General features: G+C 43.3%; 1 protein-coding gene across 1 annotated transcript in view; it reads right to left on the bottom strand.

Moving 5' to 3' along the window:
* Nucleotides 1-1,272: 1,272 nt before the first annotated feature.
* Nucleotides 1,273-20,218, bottom strand: part of Cog5 (component of oligomeric golgi complex 5) — a 334,097-nt gene continuing 315,151 nt past the window's right edge. The window contains exons 20-22 of the mRNA XM_059279446.1: nt 8,133-8,259; nt 7,442-7,521; nt 1,273-1,533 (exon numbers count right to left, since the gene is read on the bottom strand). Of these exons, the coding sequence (XP_059135429.1) occupies nt 1,419-1,533; nt 7,442-7,521; nt 8,133-8,259 (322 nt within the window). The 3' untranslated portion in view covers nt 1,273-1,418. The remainder of the gene's footprint in view (nt 1,534-7,441; nt 7,522-8,132; nt 8,260-20,218) is intronic.

Raw genomic sequence — 20,218 nt, 5'->3', positions numbered from 1 at the left:
CGATATCAGGAATGAAGCAGAAGCTGGCCTTTTCATGAGTAGCCATCACATGGCCCAGCATCTGTGCCAAACACAGTCGCTTCTAGTCTGGCCAGTGCCAAGAGACAATGTAACATGGCAGGTAGATGGTGTCATTGTCCTCGCTAAAAGAGCCACCTGCTTCGGATACCACGGGCATGTGCTGAGTGGATGCACCAGGGGGCAGCACTCCTCCATGATTTCCAGTGGGGGCCAAACCTGACAGAGGTGCAGTTGGTTAATAGCATTGGGATAGTCACTGTAATGGTGCTGTTGACAGTCGACACCATTGTATTTTAACATGTTCTCTCTCCTCAGCCACACATCTGACATCTGTTTGTCACCGTTCTCCATGGTGGGGCAGACTTTGCACTTACTGAAGTGCGACCCTTGCACTTTACTTCCCTCAGCTTTTAAACTAGAGCAAGGGCTGTGGCAGGACAGCTGCTGCTGCTCTGAGCTACAATCATGGCTTCTCATGTTACTTACCAAGTGGTATTTTTGGTTAGGAATCACAGCTGTAAAATTGATTTCAGTTCCTTACACTTCTTCAACATGTTGCCCCTCAATTTTGCACACTATATTCTTGTATATTATTTGAAATAAAATGAAAGAAAAAACTGATTTCTGATTGACTGACTGAATTTATGTATAACTATCAGAGAACAATTGGACCAGCAGATGGAAAACATTCTTGATAAAATGAACTCTGGTGTTATAACTAAGTTCCTGGTAGGATTTTAAAAATTAAAGAATGTTAATAAAGGAGTAAAGACAATAGAAAAATAAGGACTTGTATTTATAGAGAGCCTTTGTAGAAACTTTTATTTTTTAACTTGTCTTTGTTCCAAAGCCCAAGTGAGTGTTTTTAATAAAATGACAAAGTATAAAGGAAACCCTGGCTTCATTTAAAGATGTAGCAACATATCGTAAGAACACTGAGCATGCATCTGTCTCAGCTTGGTTCTGCCAATCACTTGTCTTGACTGCACATCAGTATCACTTTCAGGATAGTCCTCTGTCAGGTGTGCACTCGGGGACTCCCCAATGTTGATCAAGAGTGAGATTTGAAAACCACGTGGTTGGGGAAAGAAAGCAGGGTGAGTGAGCTTGTCCCTTTAGAAGCAATGCAAGTGCAGGGAATCAAGAGCATGATGGCACAAAAAAACCCCACCTAATTAATAATTTTGCCTTGTTCATAAATCTAAAAAAGGAAAAAACAGGTATCTTTAGAGGAAAAAAAAATCGGGTGTATGCAATTTAAAGCTTGTGATCTATTTTGACATTGTAAAGTTAGAAGTACTGGAGGTAACAAGGAAAGATCAATAGGAAATACAGAAAATCAATTATCTTTAGTTGCGTTGCCATGTTCAGATGGGTTTGTGTGTGGAGACTGCATGTCACTGAAGAGTAGACATAGCCTTTTGAAGCAGCTGGACCATAATGGGATAAACTGGTGCAAATTCTTTGCCTTCTCTGCTTCTCACTGATTGAACATAAGCTTCCAAGGCTCCCCTGAAAATGCAAAGGAAAAATGTCAAAATGTCACATAAATCCAAGTTTCAGTAGCACCAATATGAAAATAACATGTCTGTCCCATTTCTGGAATTGCTCTGCCCAGAGCCACAGACTGGTACTTCAAACATGCATTGGAGTTATAGTAGTTAGGCCAGTTGGGTGATTCAGCTATGGCCAAGTCACTCTTTCACATTTCAGTATATGCTGTTCCCTGTGTCCATCCTGAAGGCCTGTGAGAGTATGTGGGTGTAGCTTGTGCTTGTTCATGGAGTTCAGCTAGGGGAGAAAGCACCTTGGACACATGCTCAGGAGGGCCCATGGGCACACACAGTAACTACAGCATTTTAGAGCTCCCAGTCTTAGTGTTGTGCCCATGGCAGATAGGTGACAAGGAGTCTGAATTTAGGCACTGATGTGTGATGCCAGATGGTTACTTTGGTGATGTTCTTCTGAATTGCACTGGGAACAGTAGTCGGCAAATGGTGTTTGCACCCTGGGCTAGTTCCTTTACTCCAGGGCCATTTTCCCACAACCACAGCAGAGCAGTAGGGGTGGCCACAACTCCATAACTGGTCTCCATGGGAAAACCTGTGCATCTCCAGCCATTAAAGCTTAAAGAATGGTTTGTACTTCTTTATAAAGAGGAATAAATTACCATTGTTCTGCTCACATGTTTGTTGTTCGTTCCCAAACACTGGAAATAGTCAAGTGTGTTCTTGCCTCTTCACCTGTTGGGGGCTGTCTCTGGTTCTGTCTGCCTTCTGGACATCTGAAGTAACACTTGGCATCTACCAAATGCGTGGCACTGTTCCTTTGGTCTTTCCTTTCTGAGCCCAGGGAACCAGCTCTGAAACTCTGATTCCCATCTATGGGCAGTCAAGTACCATGGTCTCAAGTTCATCCCACCACAGTTGCCCCCCCCCCCCACTTTGTTTCAGTTTGAATGCTTGCTATCTTTGGTTCATATAGCTGCTGGCATTTCTGGGGTACACCCTGGTACTGGCTCTCCAACATCACCAGCTATTCCTTGTTTACAAAAGGATAGCATCCAAACAACCCAGCTGTGTGATAAACCACTGCCAAGCACTTTATGCTTCTTGGGCTCTCAACAGTTTGATGTAGTCTAAAAAGACCTGCAAGTCACTCCTTTATACTTCACTCAATACTGGCTGAGCCCATTGCCCAGTCCGGGAAGAGATCGATAGTTTTCCACTCTGAAATAGGATGTCTCTCCCAAGATAGGGGTTGGCCATCCCACATATTCACAATTAAAAGAGATATGTTCTCCTTATCACCTGCACATCGCCTCTTATCCTTGGGATAAATGCCCTTTCTTGTGTTTTCCCTGGACAGCTCTTTACCATTTAGGACTTAGCTTTAAAAATTTCCTTTGGCATAAAATGTCAGATAGCAAAATACTACCCTGGAGTCACATAGATGTATATAAAGGCCTGACTACACAGTGCCCTGTGGTGGTATTGTGTTCCCCAAAATATTGTGCACCCTAAACTTAACCTGGGGTCAGAGACAGAACAGCCACTAGATACAAAGGCTAGAAAATGGTGGCACTCACACCTTTAATCCTAGCACTCCAGAGGTAGAAATCCCTCTGGATCTCTGAGTTCAAGGCCACATTGGAAACGGCCAGGCATGGTGACACATGCCTTTAATCCCAGAAAGCGAGCCTTTAATCCCAGGGAGTGGTTGTAGAAAGCAGAAAGGTATATAAGGCATGAGGACCAGAAACTAGAAGCATTTGGCTGGTTAAGCATTCAGGCTTTCAAGTAGCACAGTTCAGCTGAGATTCATTCTGGATGAGGACACAGAGGCTTCCAGTCTGAGGAAACAGGATCAGCTGAGAAATTGGCAAGGTGAGGTAGCTGTGGCTTGTTCTGTCTCTCTGATCTTCCAGTGTTCACCCCAATAACTGGCCTCAGGTTTGATTTTATTAAGATTCATGCTACAGTGCCCAGCATTCTTAAATTCCTGGCTTCATGCTGTGTTCAGGGTATGAGTGAGTCCTTTAGCCCTACAGAAGCATGGGCAGGCCATTAAGAAGCCAGATTCTCAACAGCTAGGCAGTGGTGATGCATACCATTTAATCCCAATACTCTGGAGGCAGAGGCAGGTGAATCTCTTGAGTTTGAAGGCTGCCTGGTCATCAGAGTGAGTTCCAGGACAGCCAAAGCTACACAGCCAAAGCCTGTCTCAAAAAAAAAAAAAAAAAAAAAAAAAGCTAGCTTCTCTAATAAGATGGTACTCAGGTCTTAGGCTCAGCCTCAAGTCTCATTTAATAAGCAATTCTTAACTATTAGAGTGGAAGTCAATGCTCTTAGCAGTATTTTGTGAGATGTTTCAGTGCATATCAGAGCCAACCCTTAGTGAGTTATTTCTCTATGAAGAAAACTGTTTCTTTTCCAATTGCCATGCCCATTCAGGCAGGTGCCCCACAAATGTCCTTAGAGACTGGCTGAGAGATACAGTAGAGAGTAACCTCCAAGAGCTTGGGGTGTGTGCATGCACATGTGTACATATTTGCCAGTCTAAGAAATAAGTGTGGGAAATCTTATAAATGTTACAGAGTGGACTCACTGCATCTGCTCTATTCACAAAATGCACTTTAAAAGCAACAGCAGTCTTTTGCATTTGAAGGGAGAAGGCTATGTAAATCATACAGCACATAGATGGAGACTCAAAATGAGTTAGCTTTCTTTTCTCTTGATATCCATCAAAAACACCATCAGAACTACAGTAAGAAAACAGATTAAGCTGCCCTCCCACATAAAATCAGGGCAAGGTTTTCAAGCACTTATTAAATTACTTCATTTGCTTCAGCAAAACATTAGCTTTCTTGGAAATCAGGCCAAGCATTATGTAAGAGGTTTGTTGTGACCACATAAGATCGCTGAAGTTCCCATCAGTGAGGAAGGCAATGAGTGTAAGATCTGAAGGACTGGCTTGTGTTAGTAGGGTACACTGTTACCTGACACACCCAAGTAGATGTTTTTATGAACAGCAATTTATTTGTCAGGCATTAAAATTCATTGTGAGTAGTACTGAAATCCTAAGTGATCTCTTGTACCTGTACCCCAAAAGGCATTTAGGGTCCAGCTTTTCCCTTGTTTTACAGTTCATTACAAATCTATCTCAGGCACTTAGTTCCTGGAACTGGCATCTACTGGAAGGGATAGGCACAAGGAGGCACCTAACATTTTAAGACTTTTAGAAACAGACAATCTGGGAAAAATAAGGTTCCAGCCTATGGGTTCTGGACAATGGCAAGAGGCCTAAGGGTCCACAGATTCATATGATACCAAATGTTTTCTGTAACAACAGATAAATGCCATAAGCTTGATAAAGTCTAAATGGTTTCGACCTCAGTGTCCTCAAAGGGCGCTACAATAAGATGCATTGCTTCTCTCCTACTAAGACACATAGGTTTGTGGCAGATCCAAACATTTCTGCAGACCCTGGGGAATTTTTGATCCAAATGTCTGGAGCACCTTCCTGGTGGCTGAGCTGGTGCACCGCCGCACCCCACCCCCACCCCGCCCCCGCCCCAATTCTCCACATGGCCTGGATCAGTGATTGCTCTGACTTTAAAGTCAAGTTCACTGTTATCTATTCAAGTTCCAGAAAAACACCTGATGTCAAAAGGCAAGAGAACAGGGCAGAAGAGAGCTCGCCATCTGCGGTCTACTCCGCAGCAGCGCTTTACTGTTGAGCACTCTGCCCTACTTCTAACAGATGACTGGGAGCAGCAGAATGAGGCTCCACCAAGGCTGAAGGAAATGCTGACATCAGACCAACACTTGCTCTGGGTCTATCTACAGGGAGAGAATCGTCCAATGATGCTTTGGTAGGTGGATCAGAATTCCATTTTGAGGCAACAAATAAGAGAAAGCATAACCTCTAAGACAAAGGCCCTCTCTTGCAAAGAGCCAGGCTGCAGTGCAGTGCAGTTTCTGTGGATCCCCAAGGCAGGCTGCACTTCCTGCTCGAGGCAGGAAGGTTGTGGGATCTGCACATGGAGGGCTGATAAGAGGTGGCTCTTAGGAGCATGGCTTTCACTTGCTAAGTATGGACTTAGTAACAGCACTGCTGAGGGACATTTTAAACAGCAGCAGCAGCAGAACAGATCTGTGATCACCTAGAGCAGGACAGCCATGTGGATGAGCTCATTCCAAGACCTTAACATGACAAAATCCTGCTGACTCCTCTCCTATTACCAAGTATGTTGAAGCTCAGTGACTGGGACTCAGACAAAAAAAGTCAGAGACATTGTAAATCAATGAGTTAGTGGAGATCCAAACTCCCTCGCCACATCTGAAGCCTTTTCCAAAAGCATGTTTAATGAGGCCTGGGTACTGACAGGAAGCTTACCCAGCAGCCTTTCCCATTTCAGGATCAGTTTCCTACTGAGGAAAAGAAGCCTAGTCTTGGGAGTTGGGGATTTAGCTCAGTGGTAGAGCACTTGCCTAGCAAGCGCAAGGCCCTGGGTTCGATCCTCGGCTCAAAAAAAAAAAAAAAAAAAAAAAGCCTAGACTCATGCTCCTTGTCCCACACGGGTTTCCTGAGGCTCTGATGCCACACCCATGGCTTGGTGCCAGGCTCAGAAGCTGATGGGCTCTCAGCTTCTTCAGTGGCGTGCTTTATCTGAAAAGTGCACTATGTCCCACTGTGACAGTGGGTGGTACCTTCTCGTGTGCACACATAGCTGAGAATGACGTTCCCATAGGTGCTGCATACCTGCACTGAGGATCAGGTGGGCTAGCTGGCCTGCCATACATCCACAGACGGGCAGGGAAGAGAATGGCCTCGGGTTGAAGAGCAATGCTAGCTGGAATCAGAGACTGAGCTGGACAGGAGTTGACTCGTGATGTTGTTTCCTAGCATGGCTGGCTAGGTGATGGTAACCTCTCATGACAGGGCATACAGGAAAGAAAGGTGTGTGAGGGAATGATTAAATTAAAACATTTGGGGGCCGAGATTCCTGTGGTGTATGCGTGCAGATGTCTGAGAGCAAGTTTACTGGCCTAAGGCCCCAAGTAAGTGAGTCCCATACCTGGAATTTATGGGAGGCGGGGGGAGAGGCTACAAGAAGCATGTGTTTACACCAGCTCAACTGAGAACGAAAGTCTATATAGACTGACACAAAAAGCTAGAACAGATCAAAGGAAGCCATTCAGCAGATGGAATGGATGAGGAAGAGACCAGAAAAGCAGAAACAGGCGAAGCTGAGAGAAGATGGGGCCACGTAAGGGCTCGGCCTCACATGTCAGTAAAGTACGCTGAGTCAGCTGAACTAAAGGAAATGCTGGCCAATTCTGGCAAAGCTATGGGGTTGGGGAGGAGGTCTCTGGTGATGTTTTCTAATGAGGGCTGAGAAGGGGGTATTGATGGAAGAAACATGCTCAAGCTGCACGCACAAGTGCACCTCACCATGCTCATGGCTGGAGATGTGCACACACTTGGGCACAGGTGCACACAGAAATGTATTCACAGACCACAACCAGAGAACGTGTATGCTCTGAACGGTCCTTTCCTGCCGAGAACGGTTACTGTTCAAATTTCACTCACATCTGAGTGCTACCATTTCAGTGACTGCAGCACATGAAAATGACACATAAAATACACAGCCAAAGTGAATCCTTTTATAGTTGAAGCTGTTTTAAAGCTGGAGCTCATGCTCTAGGGTTGTATCAGGCAAAGCACAAAGGAGGGTGTGAAGATCTGGAAGAACTAGACAGCCCTATGCCTCCCAGTACACTCCATAGAGACCACCCGCGAGTACCTGGCCAATGAAGGCCACTTGAAGATATGCAACTGCATGTCTGCACCCACACAATCACTGCTCCTTCACCATCCCCCAGCCCAGACGGCACTCTAGAAAACACAGCTTTACCTGAGGAGGAGGAGCCTGTCCTTTTCCGATGGGTGATCGTCCAGCCACTGGGAGAAGCGGGCGTGGGACCACTCTGCCCTCTTCAGGGTTGCACCACAGAGAAGAAAGCACACTCTTTAGCACAAGAAGCACTCCATGACTCTCAAGGTGAACTCACCTTCTGAACTTCCTGAGATTCTTGAAGGAAGCTGAGAAGGTGGTACAGGCCTTCATGCAACTGATTACCAGAACACCTTAAGATCTGCCAACTAACATGGGCCAAAAAAAAAAAAAAAAAAAAAAAAAGCAGCCTGCATCACCAGAGCTTTATGAATAGAAATTACTTGTATCCTTGTTTTGTCTGATGATGGTGATGATTTTTGAGATAGGTTCTCACTCTGTAGTTCAGGATGGCAAGGAACGCACGCTAGTCCTCCAGCTTCAGCTTCCCAAATGATAAGATTACAGGCCTGTCCACCTTAGTCAGCTGAGACCTTTCTTCCTAAGGACTAACTCTGGACTCCTGAGGTAAATTTGACTGCCTGCTGAGCAAACAATTGTGGGGCACTGGAGTTTTCTTCCACCTCTGCACTTTCAGAGCCATCCAAGACTAACGAAAGCAGAAGGTTAGCCAGGAACCCACTTAGTGAGGAGACTTGTTTACAAATGGACTTGGGAGGATTCCATGATGGTTTTACCGTCACTTCATTACCTGGAAGGGGGATTTCAGCTCAGCCGGTGCTCTTGTGAACAGAAACTGAATAATGATGCTGAATGGAATAACATCCCCCACTGCTGGACTATCGGCCACATGTTCACTTGTCTGGAAGAGCAGGGGTCTAGAAGGAAAAGAGGAAGTTAATTCATGTGGTTCAGCATTGAAAGGGGTAGTCTGGTAGGGGAATCATTCTGCTTGAATATTCTTCCTCCATCTTTTTTGTGGAGAGGGGGTTTCAAGACAGGGTTTCTCTGTGTAGACCTGGCTGTCACGGAGCCAGTGAACCAGGCTGGACCTCAGAGTTTGGCCTGCCTCGTCCTCCTGAGTGCTGGGATTAAAGTTGTGCACCACCACACCCAGCCCTAGGTTAGTTTCTGAAGCCCCATTTTAAAACCTCCATTCAGCCCCAGGACACACGTGCTCATAATCTTGCAGGCTGATTTACTTCATGCTCTTATCAGTGGGTCTGACATTACTTCACTAATGCAGCAAAATTCCTTCTAGGATCATTTCATGAACAAGCTACAGTCAACCGAAGCACAAAGCGAAGCCTAAGTTGGTGTAAGCAGCAGCTGCTTACCTCCATCGACGCTTGTAGCTCTCATCCTATGTAAAACCCTTCTTTAGGCTATAATCTAAAACGGATGAACTCAATGTTTTCTATGTATTCTTTCTAAATGGAACTTGAGTCTTTAATGCAAAGTAATTACTTTGCTGATTATTCCAGTAATTTATGCCAGCTCCCTTCAGTCCTGAGTCTCACCGTCAGTTTCCTAGGAGCGGTGCGAGGGGAAATTGACTCCACTACCAATGCTTGGCCACTCTGTGACAAAATCGGCAAGAATGACGTGCAGCTGCCTGGGCTCTGAGTTCTGAGGGACACAGCGAGTGACTTGATGGCTGGCTGTAGAGGTCCTGGTAGCGCCAGCGGCAGTCACACTTCCTGGCAGTTCAGATGACTGACATGAGCCATGGAACACAGCTCTGTATCCTGTTCTCTTTCCTCAGCCATCCAAACTACACCAATGTGTGAAGGCAGGCAGGCCTATGTGAGACAGCCCAATATCTCCCTTCCTCTCACTAATGAACATTTATTCCAAGAGCCAGGAGAGTGTGCTCAACACACACTTGATTCTTGTTGGAAACAAAATATTAGGAAAAGATAAGGATATATATATATATCTCATATAAATTGCTATAGCACGCAGCCAATGCTGTATGACTAGATGGCTTCTGGTTCCTGCCACACATATGCAGGTGCCTGTGGAATCCAGAAGAGGGCATCAGAGTTCTTGGAGCTGCAGTTACAGGTAGTGGTGAGGCATGTTAAGTTGGTGCTGGAAATTGAATTTAGGGCCTTTGGATGATTTATAAACATTCTTTTTTTTTTCTTTTTCCCGAGACAGGGTTTCCCTGTGTAGCTTTGCGCCTTTCCTGGAACTCGCTTGGTAGCCCAGGCTGGCCTCGAACTCACAGAGATCTGCCTGGCTCTGCCTCCCAAGTGCTGGGATTAAAGGCGTGCGCCACCACCGCCCGGCGATTGATTGATTGATTGATTGATTGATTGATTTTTAAAGATTTATTTATTTATTATGTATGCAGTGTTCTGCCTGCATGTATGTCTGCAGGCCAGAAGAGAGCACCAGATCTCATTACAGATGGTTGTGAGCCACCATGTGGTTGTGGGAATTGAACTCAGGACCTCTGGAAGAACAGCCAGTGCTCTTCACCTCTGAGCCATCTCTCCAGCCCCGCCCGGCGATTTATAAACATTCTTAATCGTTGAGTCTCCAACCCAGGATCCAAGGTTTTTATTCACTACTTTTATAAAAATATTATTTCATTATTAAATATAATTTGGATTTTTAAAACTTTCATTTTTAAATCAGCAAAGGCATGTTAAATATTCCAAAAGGCATTCTACTTAGGGATAGCTATCTTTTAAATTCAAGCTCTTAAAAACTCCAATAAACAAGCTGGGCAGGTGGTGGCACTTGCCTTTAATCCCAGTACTTGGGCGGCAGAAACAGGGGGGTCTCTGTGAGTTTGAGTCCAGCCTGGTCTACTGATCAAGTTCCAGGACAGCCAGAGCTATACAGAGAAACCTTGTCTCGGAAAAACAAACAACATCAACAACAAAAGCCAATAAACTGTCCCTTACTAAGGAAATGGAAAAGAATTTTAACTTGGTCCAATCAATTTGATTACTATGTTTGTACTAATAGTTAAAATGTTGTACGAAATAGATTAAAGGCTCTGAAAGTTCCGGGACAGACTTCAGCCTCTGATTAAAGTAACTCTGACCTCATTTACTCTTATCAGGACACCCAAAACTTTAGGTTAATTAATTTAATCCAAATTATAAAACAAAACAAACCTAGTCCCTAATAACAACCCTCAAGGTATTTTGTACTTAAGAATTCTATGTTTCCTGGGCTAGGATGCTAACTTATTCAGGAAAATGCTTGCCATGCAAGTGTGATGGTTTTAGTCCATATTCCCAAAACACATGTAAACGCCTGGCATGGTGGTACATGCCTATTATCCCAGCTCTTGGAAGGCAGAGGCTGGTGGTGCATCCCTGGGGCAAGCTGGACTAGTCAAATCTGTGAGTCCTGGGTTGGGTAAGACCTTACTTACCTCAAATGATAATGTGGAGAGAAACTGAAGATGAAGAGGGCAGGCAACATCAATCAGTGGACTACATACACACACACACACACACACACACACACACACACACACGAATAAAACGTACATACACACATACAATTTACACACTGTTTTAGCTACTTTTTTATTGCTGTGATAAGACACCATAACCATTGCTAATTACAGATTTTATTTGGGGCTCACAGTTTCAGAGGGTTGGAGTCCATGACCAGCATGTCAGGAAGCACTGCAGCAGGCAGGCAGACTTGGCTCTGGAGCAGTGTCTGAGAGCTCACATCTTGATATATATGTTAGGTAGAGAGAGCTAACTGGAATGGCATGACCTTTTGAAACCTCAAAGACCATTCCCAGTGACACACCTCCACCATCACAGCTACACCCTCTAGTTCTTCCAAACAGTTCCATCAACTGGGGTCTAAAAACATATGAACCTACATGGGCCATTGTTAGTCAAACCACCACACATATTTGTACACACATGCAAAAAAGTCCATGTTTCTTGATTAAATCATTATTTAAGTTATCCTATAGTATAATTGGCAGGCTTTCAAATTTTAAAATATTTCTATTTTACCAATAAAAAGTAAACAGACTATTATACAGTGACTCCTATTGGAGTCCTATTTTTCATTCTGATAATGCCCTGAGATTTGGTTATTCCTAGAAGGTGCATGAAATTCTAACTTCTTATAAGTCTGAGCTCTCTTTTTCAGCCCTGTCACCAAAAATACTGTACATGGGAAAAGACAATTTGTATAAACGAGAAATTAAAGGAATGCTATATTGTTATCTGATTTCATCTGGAATATAAATCTCTCAAACTGAATTTGGTACAATACTGAGATAATGGAACATATCAAATTATTACCCAAAACAAGAGTTATAATTTATACTTTAGAACTCAACATTTCCTATTAGAACTATCCACCTTTCATGAGGTTACAGCTATAAAATCAAACTGATTAAAAAGGAAATCTATAATCAAAAGGTAGTAAGTCATTTTTAATAACCCAAACATCAATTAAACCATCTTATCAAATACAAATAACTACAGACAGGGCAATGTCATCTACGCAGTTTAAATATACCATTTCTGGTTTAAATACCCTCTTCTCTTATCAGCTGCCTTTAACTCCTCAGGCCATACCGTATTTTGATTATGCTGACATTAGGTGTAATATTCCTATTTTTACATGTCACATGTATGCCAGATACAGAGGTTGAAAAAAACTTAGACCTGGATCATGACAGCTGGAAGAGTTGGTGATGTGAATTGTTTAGTATTTACTGCTCCTGGTGACTGTTTCCTGCCTACTCAGTCTCTCATCCTAGGGGTGAAGGAAAGTTCCTAGCACACTGGGACACAAAGTAATACTGGTTTTTGAGTGCACAAAATGTGACTGCTTGACCAAAAAAAGGAACTGTGAACTGATGATTTTAGAAAACAAACCAAATGTGGTGGGTCCCAAAACAGCTTGACCACACAGCTGCCATGACAGACTTAGGGGCCCAGACACAGCTTCTGTGAAAGGCTTACCGGCAGGCAACACCCAGATCCAGGAAAAGCCTTAAGATGATACCACCCAGGGATCCACCCAGGGATGAGGAAGTACCTGACATCCCAAACATTCCAACCATTAGATAAGGTGGCCAGATGTCCCTGAGTCTAGCACACACCTATTTTTGTTTTACAGATACCCCTAGACAATTGTCAGCCAACCAGGGTCCTGGACCCTGGAAATCTTCTCACCCCAACCTCTGCTATGATTAAAAACTCTGCCCCACTTGAGTTCAGGGCTCTTTGCTCTCACTGCTGCGTCTGACAGACAAGAGAGACCAAGCTCGGAGCTTGAAATAAAAGGCTCTTTGTTTTTACATGCGGGATTCGGTCTCCGTGGTGGCCTTTTGGGGGTCCCTGTGATCTGGGCATAACACCAAACAAACCCACCAAACATGTTAAACATTCTACAAGGTTGAGGGACTGGGTCGCATGGCTGTGACTGTGGAGAGATAGAATGTTCAAGCTGGCAGATAGTCTTGGGCTACCTTTAGCCCCCTAAAGAGCCATTTATTGCCTACCTACATGTGGGAACTAACATCCTCCTGACTCTCAAGTCAATCCTTTCAGATTCACAAACAGCTCCCTCACTCCACCAACAAAATGTCAAGATGTCAAGATAACCTCTGAGGCCTATAACAAAGAGTCCCTCTCTGTTTCAACCCACACACCTGTGTTGAACAATGCATTTAATCATGCCTTGATTTATAACTTTACAGAAACTCTGTGAGATCAATAGCATGTTAGAAGATGGTATTCGTGGCAACCTGAAGCTGTGTTCTTGGATCATGGCCAGTTATACTTGCCTCTCTTATTCTCTTTGAAAATGAATTTTAAAAAATTCTACAGATGAACACAAGGACTAAATAACACCATCAAATATAACCAGCAAACCTGAGTAAGCATAAGAAACCAGTGACTTTAAAGACAATATTTAAAACATGAAGTTATGTCGGACAGTGGTGGCACACATCTTTAATCCCAGCACTCTGGAGGCTGTGGCAGGTAGATCTCTGTGAGTTCAAGGCCAGCCTGGTCTACAGAGTGAGTTCCAGGACAGCCAGGGCTACACAGAGAAACCCTGTCTTGAAAAACAAAACAAAAAATGAAAAGCAAAAACCAACCAACCAAAGAAAAAAACCCATGAAGTTACAGGAGCAGAATGAGAAGGAATAAAGAAAGCTGACAGCAGTCAGCAAAGACCAACAAGGCCACCAGGAGTCATCTAATAGAAGAGGGAAGAAGAAAGGGAAGGGGCTGGAAATGTTTACAGAAACAACGGGTCAAACTTTACCAGCCTCTAGGTACAGAAAGCAAAGTGCTCTCTAATCACCCAGCCTGAAGAGAAGCACACCAAGACACACAGGAAGGTAGCTAAAGCCAAATATGAGTTCAGGGAATGAGACTCAGGAGGGTCTCAGCGTTGTCAGGAAGCAGGCAGGGTTAGGTGCTAAGAACAGACCTCCTCTTCAGATTCCATACAGTTGCCTCATTTCACTCTGATATGGAGAACTAGGCAGCTGGCTTTGTTTTACCTTCAGCTACAGAAAATTTAAAGCCAAATCTGAAACTTAGTGAGGAAGTTAATTTCATGATTTGAGTATTTGTGTTTTTCATAATTATCCTTCAGGACATTTTCAATGCAAACTACAAAAGATACAATGGGAAAAAGCAGGCAAGATGGAAGATTAGGAGAAACGGAGGATGGAGGCAGGCAGGGAGGAAGCATGTAGGCACAGGTGCACAGGATGAGCTGTGTCTAGGACGTCTGGCCCACAGACAGGGTAGGTGAGATGCTCATAAACCAGGCCTGGTAAAAACCAGTTGTTTTGGGGGTCAGTCACCTGTCCCTTTGGAGCTTTAAACCACAAAAGCTGTCTTTCTGACAAGACCAGTCTTCCACACTGGTCACTAACAACTGTCTAAAGAGCTCTGAAAACAGCTCTGGCTCTGCATCTGCACTGGGCACCACTCACACATCACTTCCTGTCAGGCAGCACAGCTTGAGCCCTCTCTATCCCTGATTCCTGGTGGGACTCGAAGCACCAACAAGTTAAAAAAATATCACCACCTAAAGTGCTTTACAAAACAAAAGAAAATTAATTAAGATGCTATGAAAAGCAGAAATTCCATACTGTCATTCTTAGAGATTATTTTAAATATAGCAACACTTCCAAGGTTACACATTCTAGCCAGAAGGTAGAGTTAATTAGTCAAGTATTAGATCCCTTAGAAAAAAATGTCTATTTCTAGTCAGGGAAAGTCACATTTAAATGACTCATGGCTGCCCAGCTGTCAGTTTCCAGACAGCCTGTTAAGGCTGATCATGAAATGCAGGACAAGAGGTCCTGATGCTCCTGTCGCCATATCCCGCATCAATGCTGGTCCCTTCCATGCCATCTGCCACCAAGTCTACCCTCCCCAATTCTGAGTGAAGAGCCTGAGAAGGCAGCAAGATCACTGAGTACAATGCTCAGAAACTCCCATAGAATTGAGTCAGAGAGAGGAAACACGACCCCATTGTGGGACAGAATGCAGCACAGGACATGGGACTGCCATTGAGAGAACAGATAGATGTCTGAAGCCTGCAGGAAGTGAGCCTCTCTACAAGACATTTTAGGGGTCACGAGGGCTGCAGAAGAGAATGATGCAGGAGGCTAATGACTTGAAATAAACAAGGGCTCAAAGCCGAGGTTAGAAGGGTTCCTGTTGGAGTTCATTGTTCCTGGTTCCTGGTAGCGGCATGCACGGCTCTTCCGAGAGGACCTGCTACGGAGCACTTAAATGAGGTTTGTGGGCAACGTGCTGCAAGCTGCTTGGTGGTGGCATGGACCCACTGCTTCCCAGAGGTGGCAGTGAACGTACCTCCACCGAGTGGAAAAGCCTAACGGGCTGGGCAGTTGTGGTGCACACCTTTAATCCCAGCACTTGGGAACAGAGGCAGAAGCAGGTGGATCTCAGTGAGTTTGAGGCCAGCCTGGTCTACAAAGAGAGTTCCAGGACAGCCAGTATTGTCACACAGAAAAACCCTGTCTTGAAAAACCAAAACAAACAAAACCCAGAAAAGCCTAACAAGGCAGAGCCACGAGCGAAAGCTGCTGCTTTGGTCCTAGCCACACAATTTAGCAGTTTAAAGCAAAGGTCAGAAAAGGAGGGGCTGGAGAGATGGCTCAGTGGTTAAGAGCACCGACTGCTCTTCCAGAGGTCCTGAGTTCAATTCCCAGCAACCACATGGTGGCTGACAACCACCGGTGCCCTCTTCTGGCCTGCAAGGACACATTGCAGGCAGAATACTGTATACATAATAAATAAAATAAATCTTTAAAAAAAAAAAAAAAAAAAAAAAAAAAAAAAAAAAAAAAAGAAAAGGATTACAGATACACAATAAAGACAAATTCAGACAGAAAAAAACCTCTAAATGGGTTACAATATGTATAAAAATGTACATAGGCTTGGGAGAGAGAAGATAAAGTATCTAGATAGTCATAAAAATAAAATAAAGTGTAGCACGACTCTTAAAAGGTCTTATTAATAAAATCAAACCCAGGGCCAGGTATTGGGGTGAATGCTGGAAGATGAGAGAAGCAAAACAAGCCACATCCAATCTCACCTCGCCAATTCCTCAGCTGATCCGGTTTCCTCAGACTGGAAGCCTCTGAGTTCTCATCCAGAATGGATCTCAGCTGAACTGTTGCTCAAAAGCCTAAAAGCTTAACCAGGCTCTAGTTCCTCGTTCTCACGCCTTAAATACCTTTCTGCTTTCTGCCATCACTTTCTGGGATTAAAGGCGTGTGTCACCATGCCTGGCTGTTTCCAGTGTGGCCTTGAACTCACAGAGATCCAGATGGATTTCTGCCTCTGGAATGCTAGGATTAAAGGCACGTGTGTCACCATTTTCTGGCCTTTATATCTAGTGGCTGTTCTGTTCTCTGACCCAAGATAAGTTTATTGGGGTGAACAATATTTTGGGGAACACAACATCACCACAATAATGTCTTAAAAGAGAAAAATAAAATAATATATAAAAGAAATAAGCCATGTAAAGATGGAAAATACACAATGAGTCTGGATTATGTATATCATTACGTTTTCTTTGAATTTTTTCACTGCTAATGTATGCTAACTACAGAGAGACATTTGATGGTGGGGGCTACTAAGTTAAACCAATATATATATATATACATACACACATATATATATAAAAAAAATCTTGACTTCAAAATTTAGGTCTAAGGATATGTTGCTTTGGAAAAGAGGTTGTTTTTGTTTCCACAGAAGATGAGAAGCTATGGATTGCTTCTCGGCTAATAAGGTTTGATCAACCAAGACCCCCTGAAAGGTCTCTGATGACAGCAATGGCTCAGATGATCCAACATCCAGAACAGCTTCAAGGCAACTGGCTGAGATGATGTAGCCTCACAGACTACTACAACCAAGATTGAACCATAATTCTAAATTTTCTCAGGATCCCCATAAGATGACCAGTGCCCCTCAATCAGCAGGAAACAGTATAGAAAACTACGCCCAAATTCCTAAAATATTGTTTATAAATGTTTGTTTTCATTTAAAGGGGGTTGGTTATAAATGGTTAATGGTCATAGTCAATCTCTTTCTATTGAAAAAAAGGGAATATGATATAGAAATGATGAAAAAAAGGTAGATCATGGTTTATTAATACAGGTTTAGGGTCAATTTTGTTATATTATATGTATATTTATGCTCTTGTTTGGGATATTATGTTTATGCAGCTCATTTGAAATTGTAATGTATAATTAAGAAATGCAGATTATTAGTCATCTATGATAAACTTATAATCATGTTAGTTAGGTTTTCTAGATATACAAAGATATATTTCAATTAGGTAGGTAATCTTCAAATACTTCAAAGACCTACCCACAGAATATGGTATTTAAAATGTTTTAAGAACTTAGGTTTTTCTGGATAATGAGACACGTCTGCTTCTGGCAATACCAATTACTTCAAAGAGGATAATGGGCATCAAAGAAACTCAGTATGGAGTTTGCTTTCAATATGGCAAAAACTAGCCATTTGGGCAAGAAACTGCTCTTGCCTGGACTGCTTGACAATATGATGTATAAACTGGATATGCAGGACCTGTAGGAAAATTGACACTGAACTCTGCCAAAACAAGGTGGGATGGTCCTTCAGGTTCCTGCTTCACAGAAGAATCTGCCAGACATTCTGCAGGACACAGAGGAGAGTGACTAACGAACTTTGCCAAAATCAGCAGGACTTCAGATTTCCTGCTTCACTGAAAAGTCTGCCAGATACTCTAGTGTAGTGGGTATTTGCTCTACCCATGACCTGAGGCTATCTGGCCTGATAGGGGCGGTGCTTCTTGTCTGCCTACATGACCCCTTAAAAGTGAAGGGGGAGGGGATCATGGGCTCTCTTGAATGTAGAAAGCTTCCTGATGCATAGTTCAGAGAACTGGTCTGGAATTTTCCTCATCTTTCCCTGGGAGATAAAAAGGCAATGGCATCGCTTCATTTTGTATTCATGAGTATGTGATCCCCATTTCATTACTTAATAAATAAGTCTTCTTCCCAGACATTACTCTAGACCTATAGGCTGAAGATGGATGCCCCAACATTACAAAAGAACTTTGGGTAACTCTCCAGGCAGCCAGATGTCTCTTGTCATTTCTAGAGTTTTGGAAGTTGCTTGCAATTCACTTCCTGTTTACTCAGGTAATATTACATCCTTCTGGGATCTTTGATGGAGTTAAAGACTAGATAGTTATAATTTTCCTTAGTTATGATAAAAGGTAAATGAGACATAAAACTTTAGATTCACTAAGATAAGATAGAGAAATGTTTTCTCTAATTTTGTCTAAAACAAACTAATTATTGTAACTATAATTCTTGCTTGATAACTGTTTTGTTATATGCAATTTTACTATGTTAAAGTTAAAACCTTCCTTTTTGATTAGACAGAAAAGGGGAAATGCTGTGGTGTATCTTTCTGTAGACTATGAATATGTTTTATTACCATTGGTTAATAAAGAAGCTGCTTTGGCCTATAGCAAGGCAGGATATAGCCAGGTGGGAAATCCAAGCAGAGATACAGGGAGAAGAGAGAGGAGTAGGGGAGACACCAGTGAGCTGCCCAAGAAGTACCGGGAAGCCACCAGCTACATGGCGATACGTAGATTAATAAAAATGGGTTAATTTAAGATGTAAGAGCTAGACCAGGCAGTGGTGGCGCACGCCTTTAATCTCAGCACCCGGGAGGCAGAGGCAGGTGGATCTCTGTGAGTTCGAGGCCAGTCTGGTATACAAAGCGGGATCCAGGAAAGGCGCAAAGCTACACAGAGAAACCCTGTCTCAAAAACAAACAAACAAACAAACAAACAAAAGATGTAAGAGCTAAAACAACAACAACAAACAAACAAAAAAAAAAACACCACCACAACAATAAAAGAGCTAGCTAATAATAAGCCTGAGCAATAGGCCAAACAGTGTGTAATTAACTAAGCTTCTGAGTGATTATTTTACAAGCTGTTGTGGGACCAAGCGGGACAGAGAAAAGTCTACGGCTACAATCGGAGGACAACCTGTGGAGTGGGCTCTCTCCTTCCACCCTGTAGATCCCAGACACTGAGCTCAGGTGCAGGCCAGTGGCCAATGCCTTTACTAAGCCATCTTGCCAGCCTGTGGGCTCATATTTTAGGCCATCTCTTCATGATGATGAGTATTTCCCTTGCTGTGTAGAAGCTTTCTGATTTAATGTAGAACCATGTCAACTCTGGGATTTCTGTGCTACTAGAGCCCTTTTCAGAACATCCTTCTCTGTGTCTAGCTTCAGTATTTCCACTAGTTTTCTACCAGTATTTCACACTTGCAGTCTTATGTTGACGTCTCTGATCCAGTTTGAATTGATTTTTGTGTAGGATAAAAGACAGGAATCTAATTTCTCTATCTACAGGTAGAAATCCAGTTTTCCATTTGTTGGAGACACTGTCTTTTTCAAAGATTAGGTGGCTATCGTAACTGTGTCATTGGTTTATGTACCTTTTTCCCCCACTAGTACCATATAGTTTGTTACTATGGCTCATGATATGGATTCACAACATGCCCCCATGGTTGGGCATGGTCGCGCATGCCCCGAGGGACCTAGTCACTTCCGCCTAGTCATTTCCGGGTCAAAATGTCTCTCATGACCAGGACATCGTGGCTTTGCGTGGTTGTGTAAAGCACGCAGCGCAACCATGTAATCTATGCACATTCATGGAATAGCCACATAGGCCTGTGTGCACAGGCACGGTCCAGCCTTTGTAAGCCGGCGCCGTGATTCCCGGCCCCCCTTCACTCACGTGTCTTTCCGCAGTCCTGTGCACATCTGTCCCTCTCCCTTATCTTAATAAAACTCTTGTTAGTGGATTCTGTCGTGCTTTGAGACTTTTCCTCGCAGGTTAAGAGCACTGCAAAAACCAACAGCTTACTAATATAATCTCATAATCTGACAGGCAGGCTCCAATATTACTCTTTCTGCTTAGGATTGCTTTGACAATTTAGAACTTTTTATGCTTCTATGTCAATTTTCATTATTTTTTTTATCGTTCTGTATAAATAAAACACTGATTGGCCTGTGGCCAGGCAGGAAGTATAGGCGGGACAAGGAGAGAGGAGAATTCTGGGAAGTGGAAGGCTGGGGGAGTCACTGCCAGCCACCACCATGACAAGCAGCATGTGAAGACGCCGGTAAGCCACAAGCCATGTGGCAAGGTATAGATTTATGGAAATGGATTAATTTAAGCTATAAGAACAGTTAGCAAGAAGCCTGCCACGGCCATACAGTTTGTAAATAATATAAGCATCTGTGTGTT

Source organism: Peromyscus eremicus, chromosome 14 (assembly GCF_949786415.1).
Source record: "Peromyscus eremicus chromosome 14, PerEre_H2_v1, whole genome shotgun sequence".
NCBI classification, from domain to species: Eukaryota; Metazoa; Chordata; class Mammalia; order Rodentia; family Cricetidae; genus Peromyscus; species Peromyscus eremicus.
Note: the sequence above shows the minus strand (reverse complement) of the source record. Positions and strands in the feature narration are given on the sequence as shown.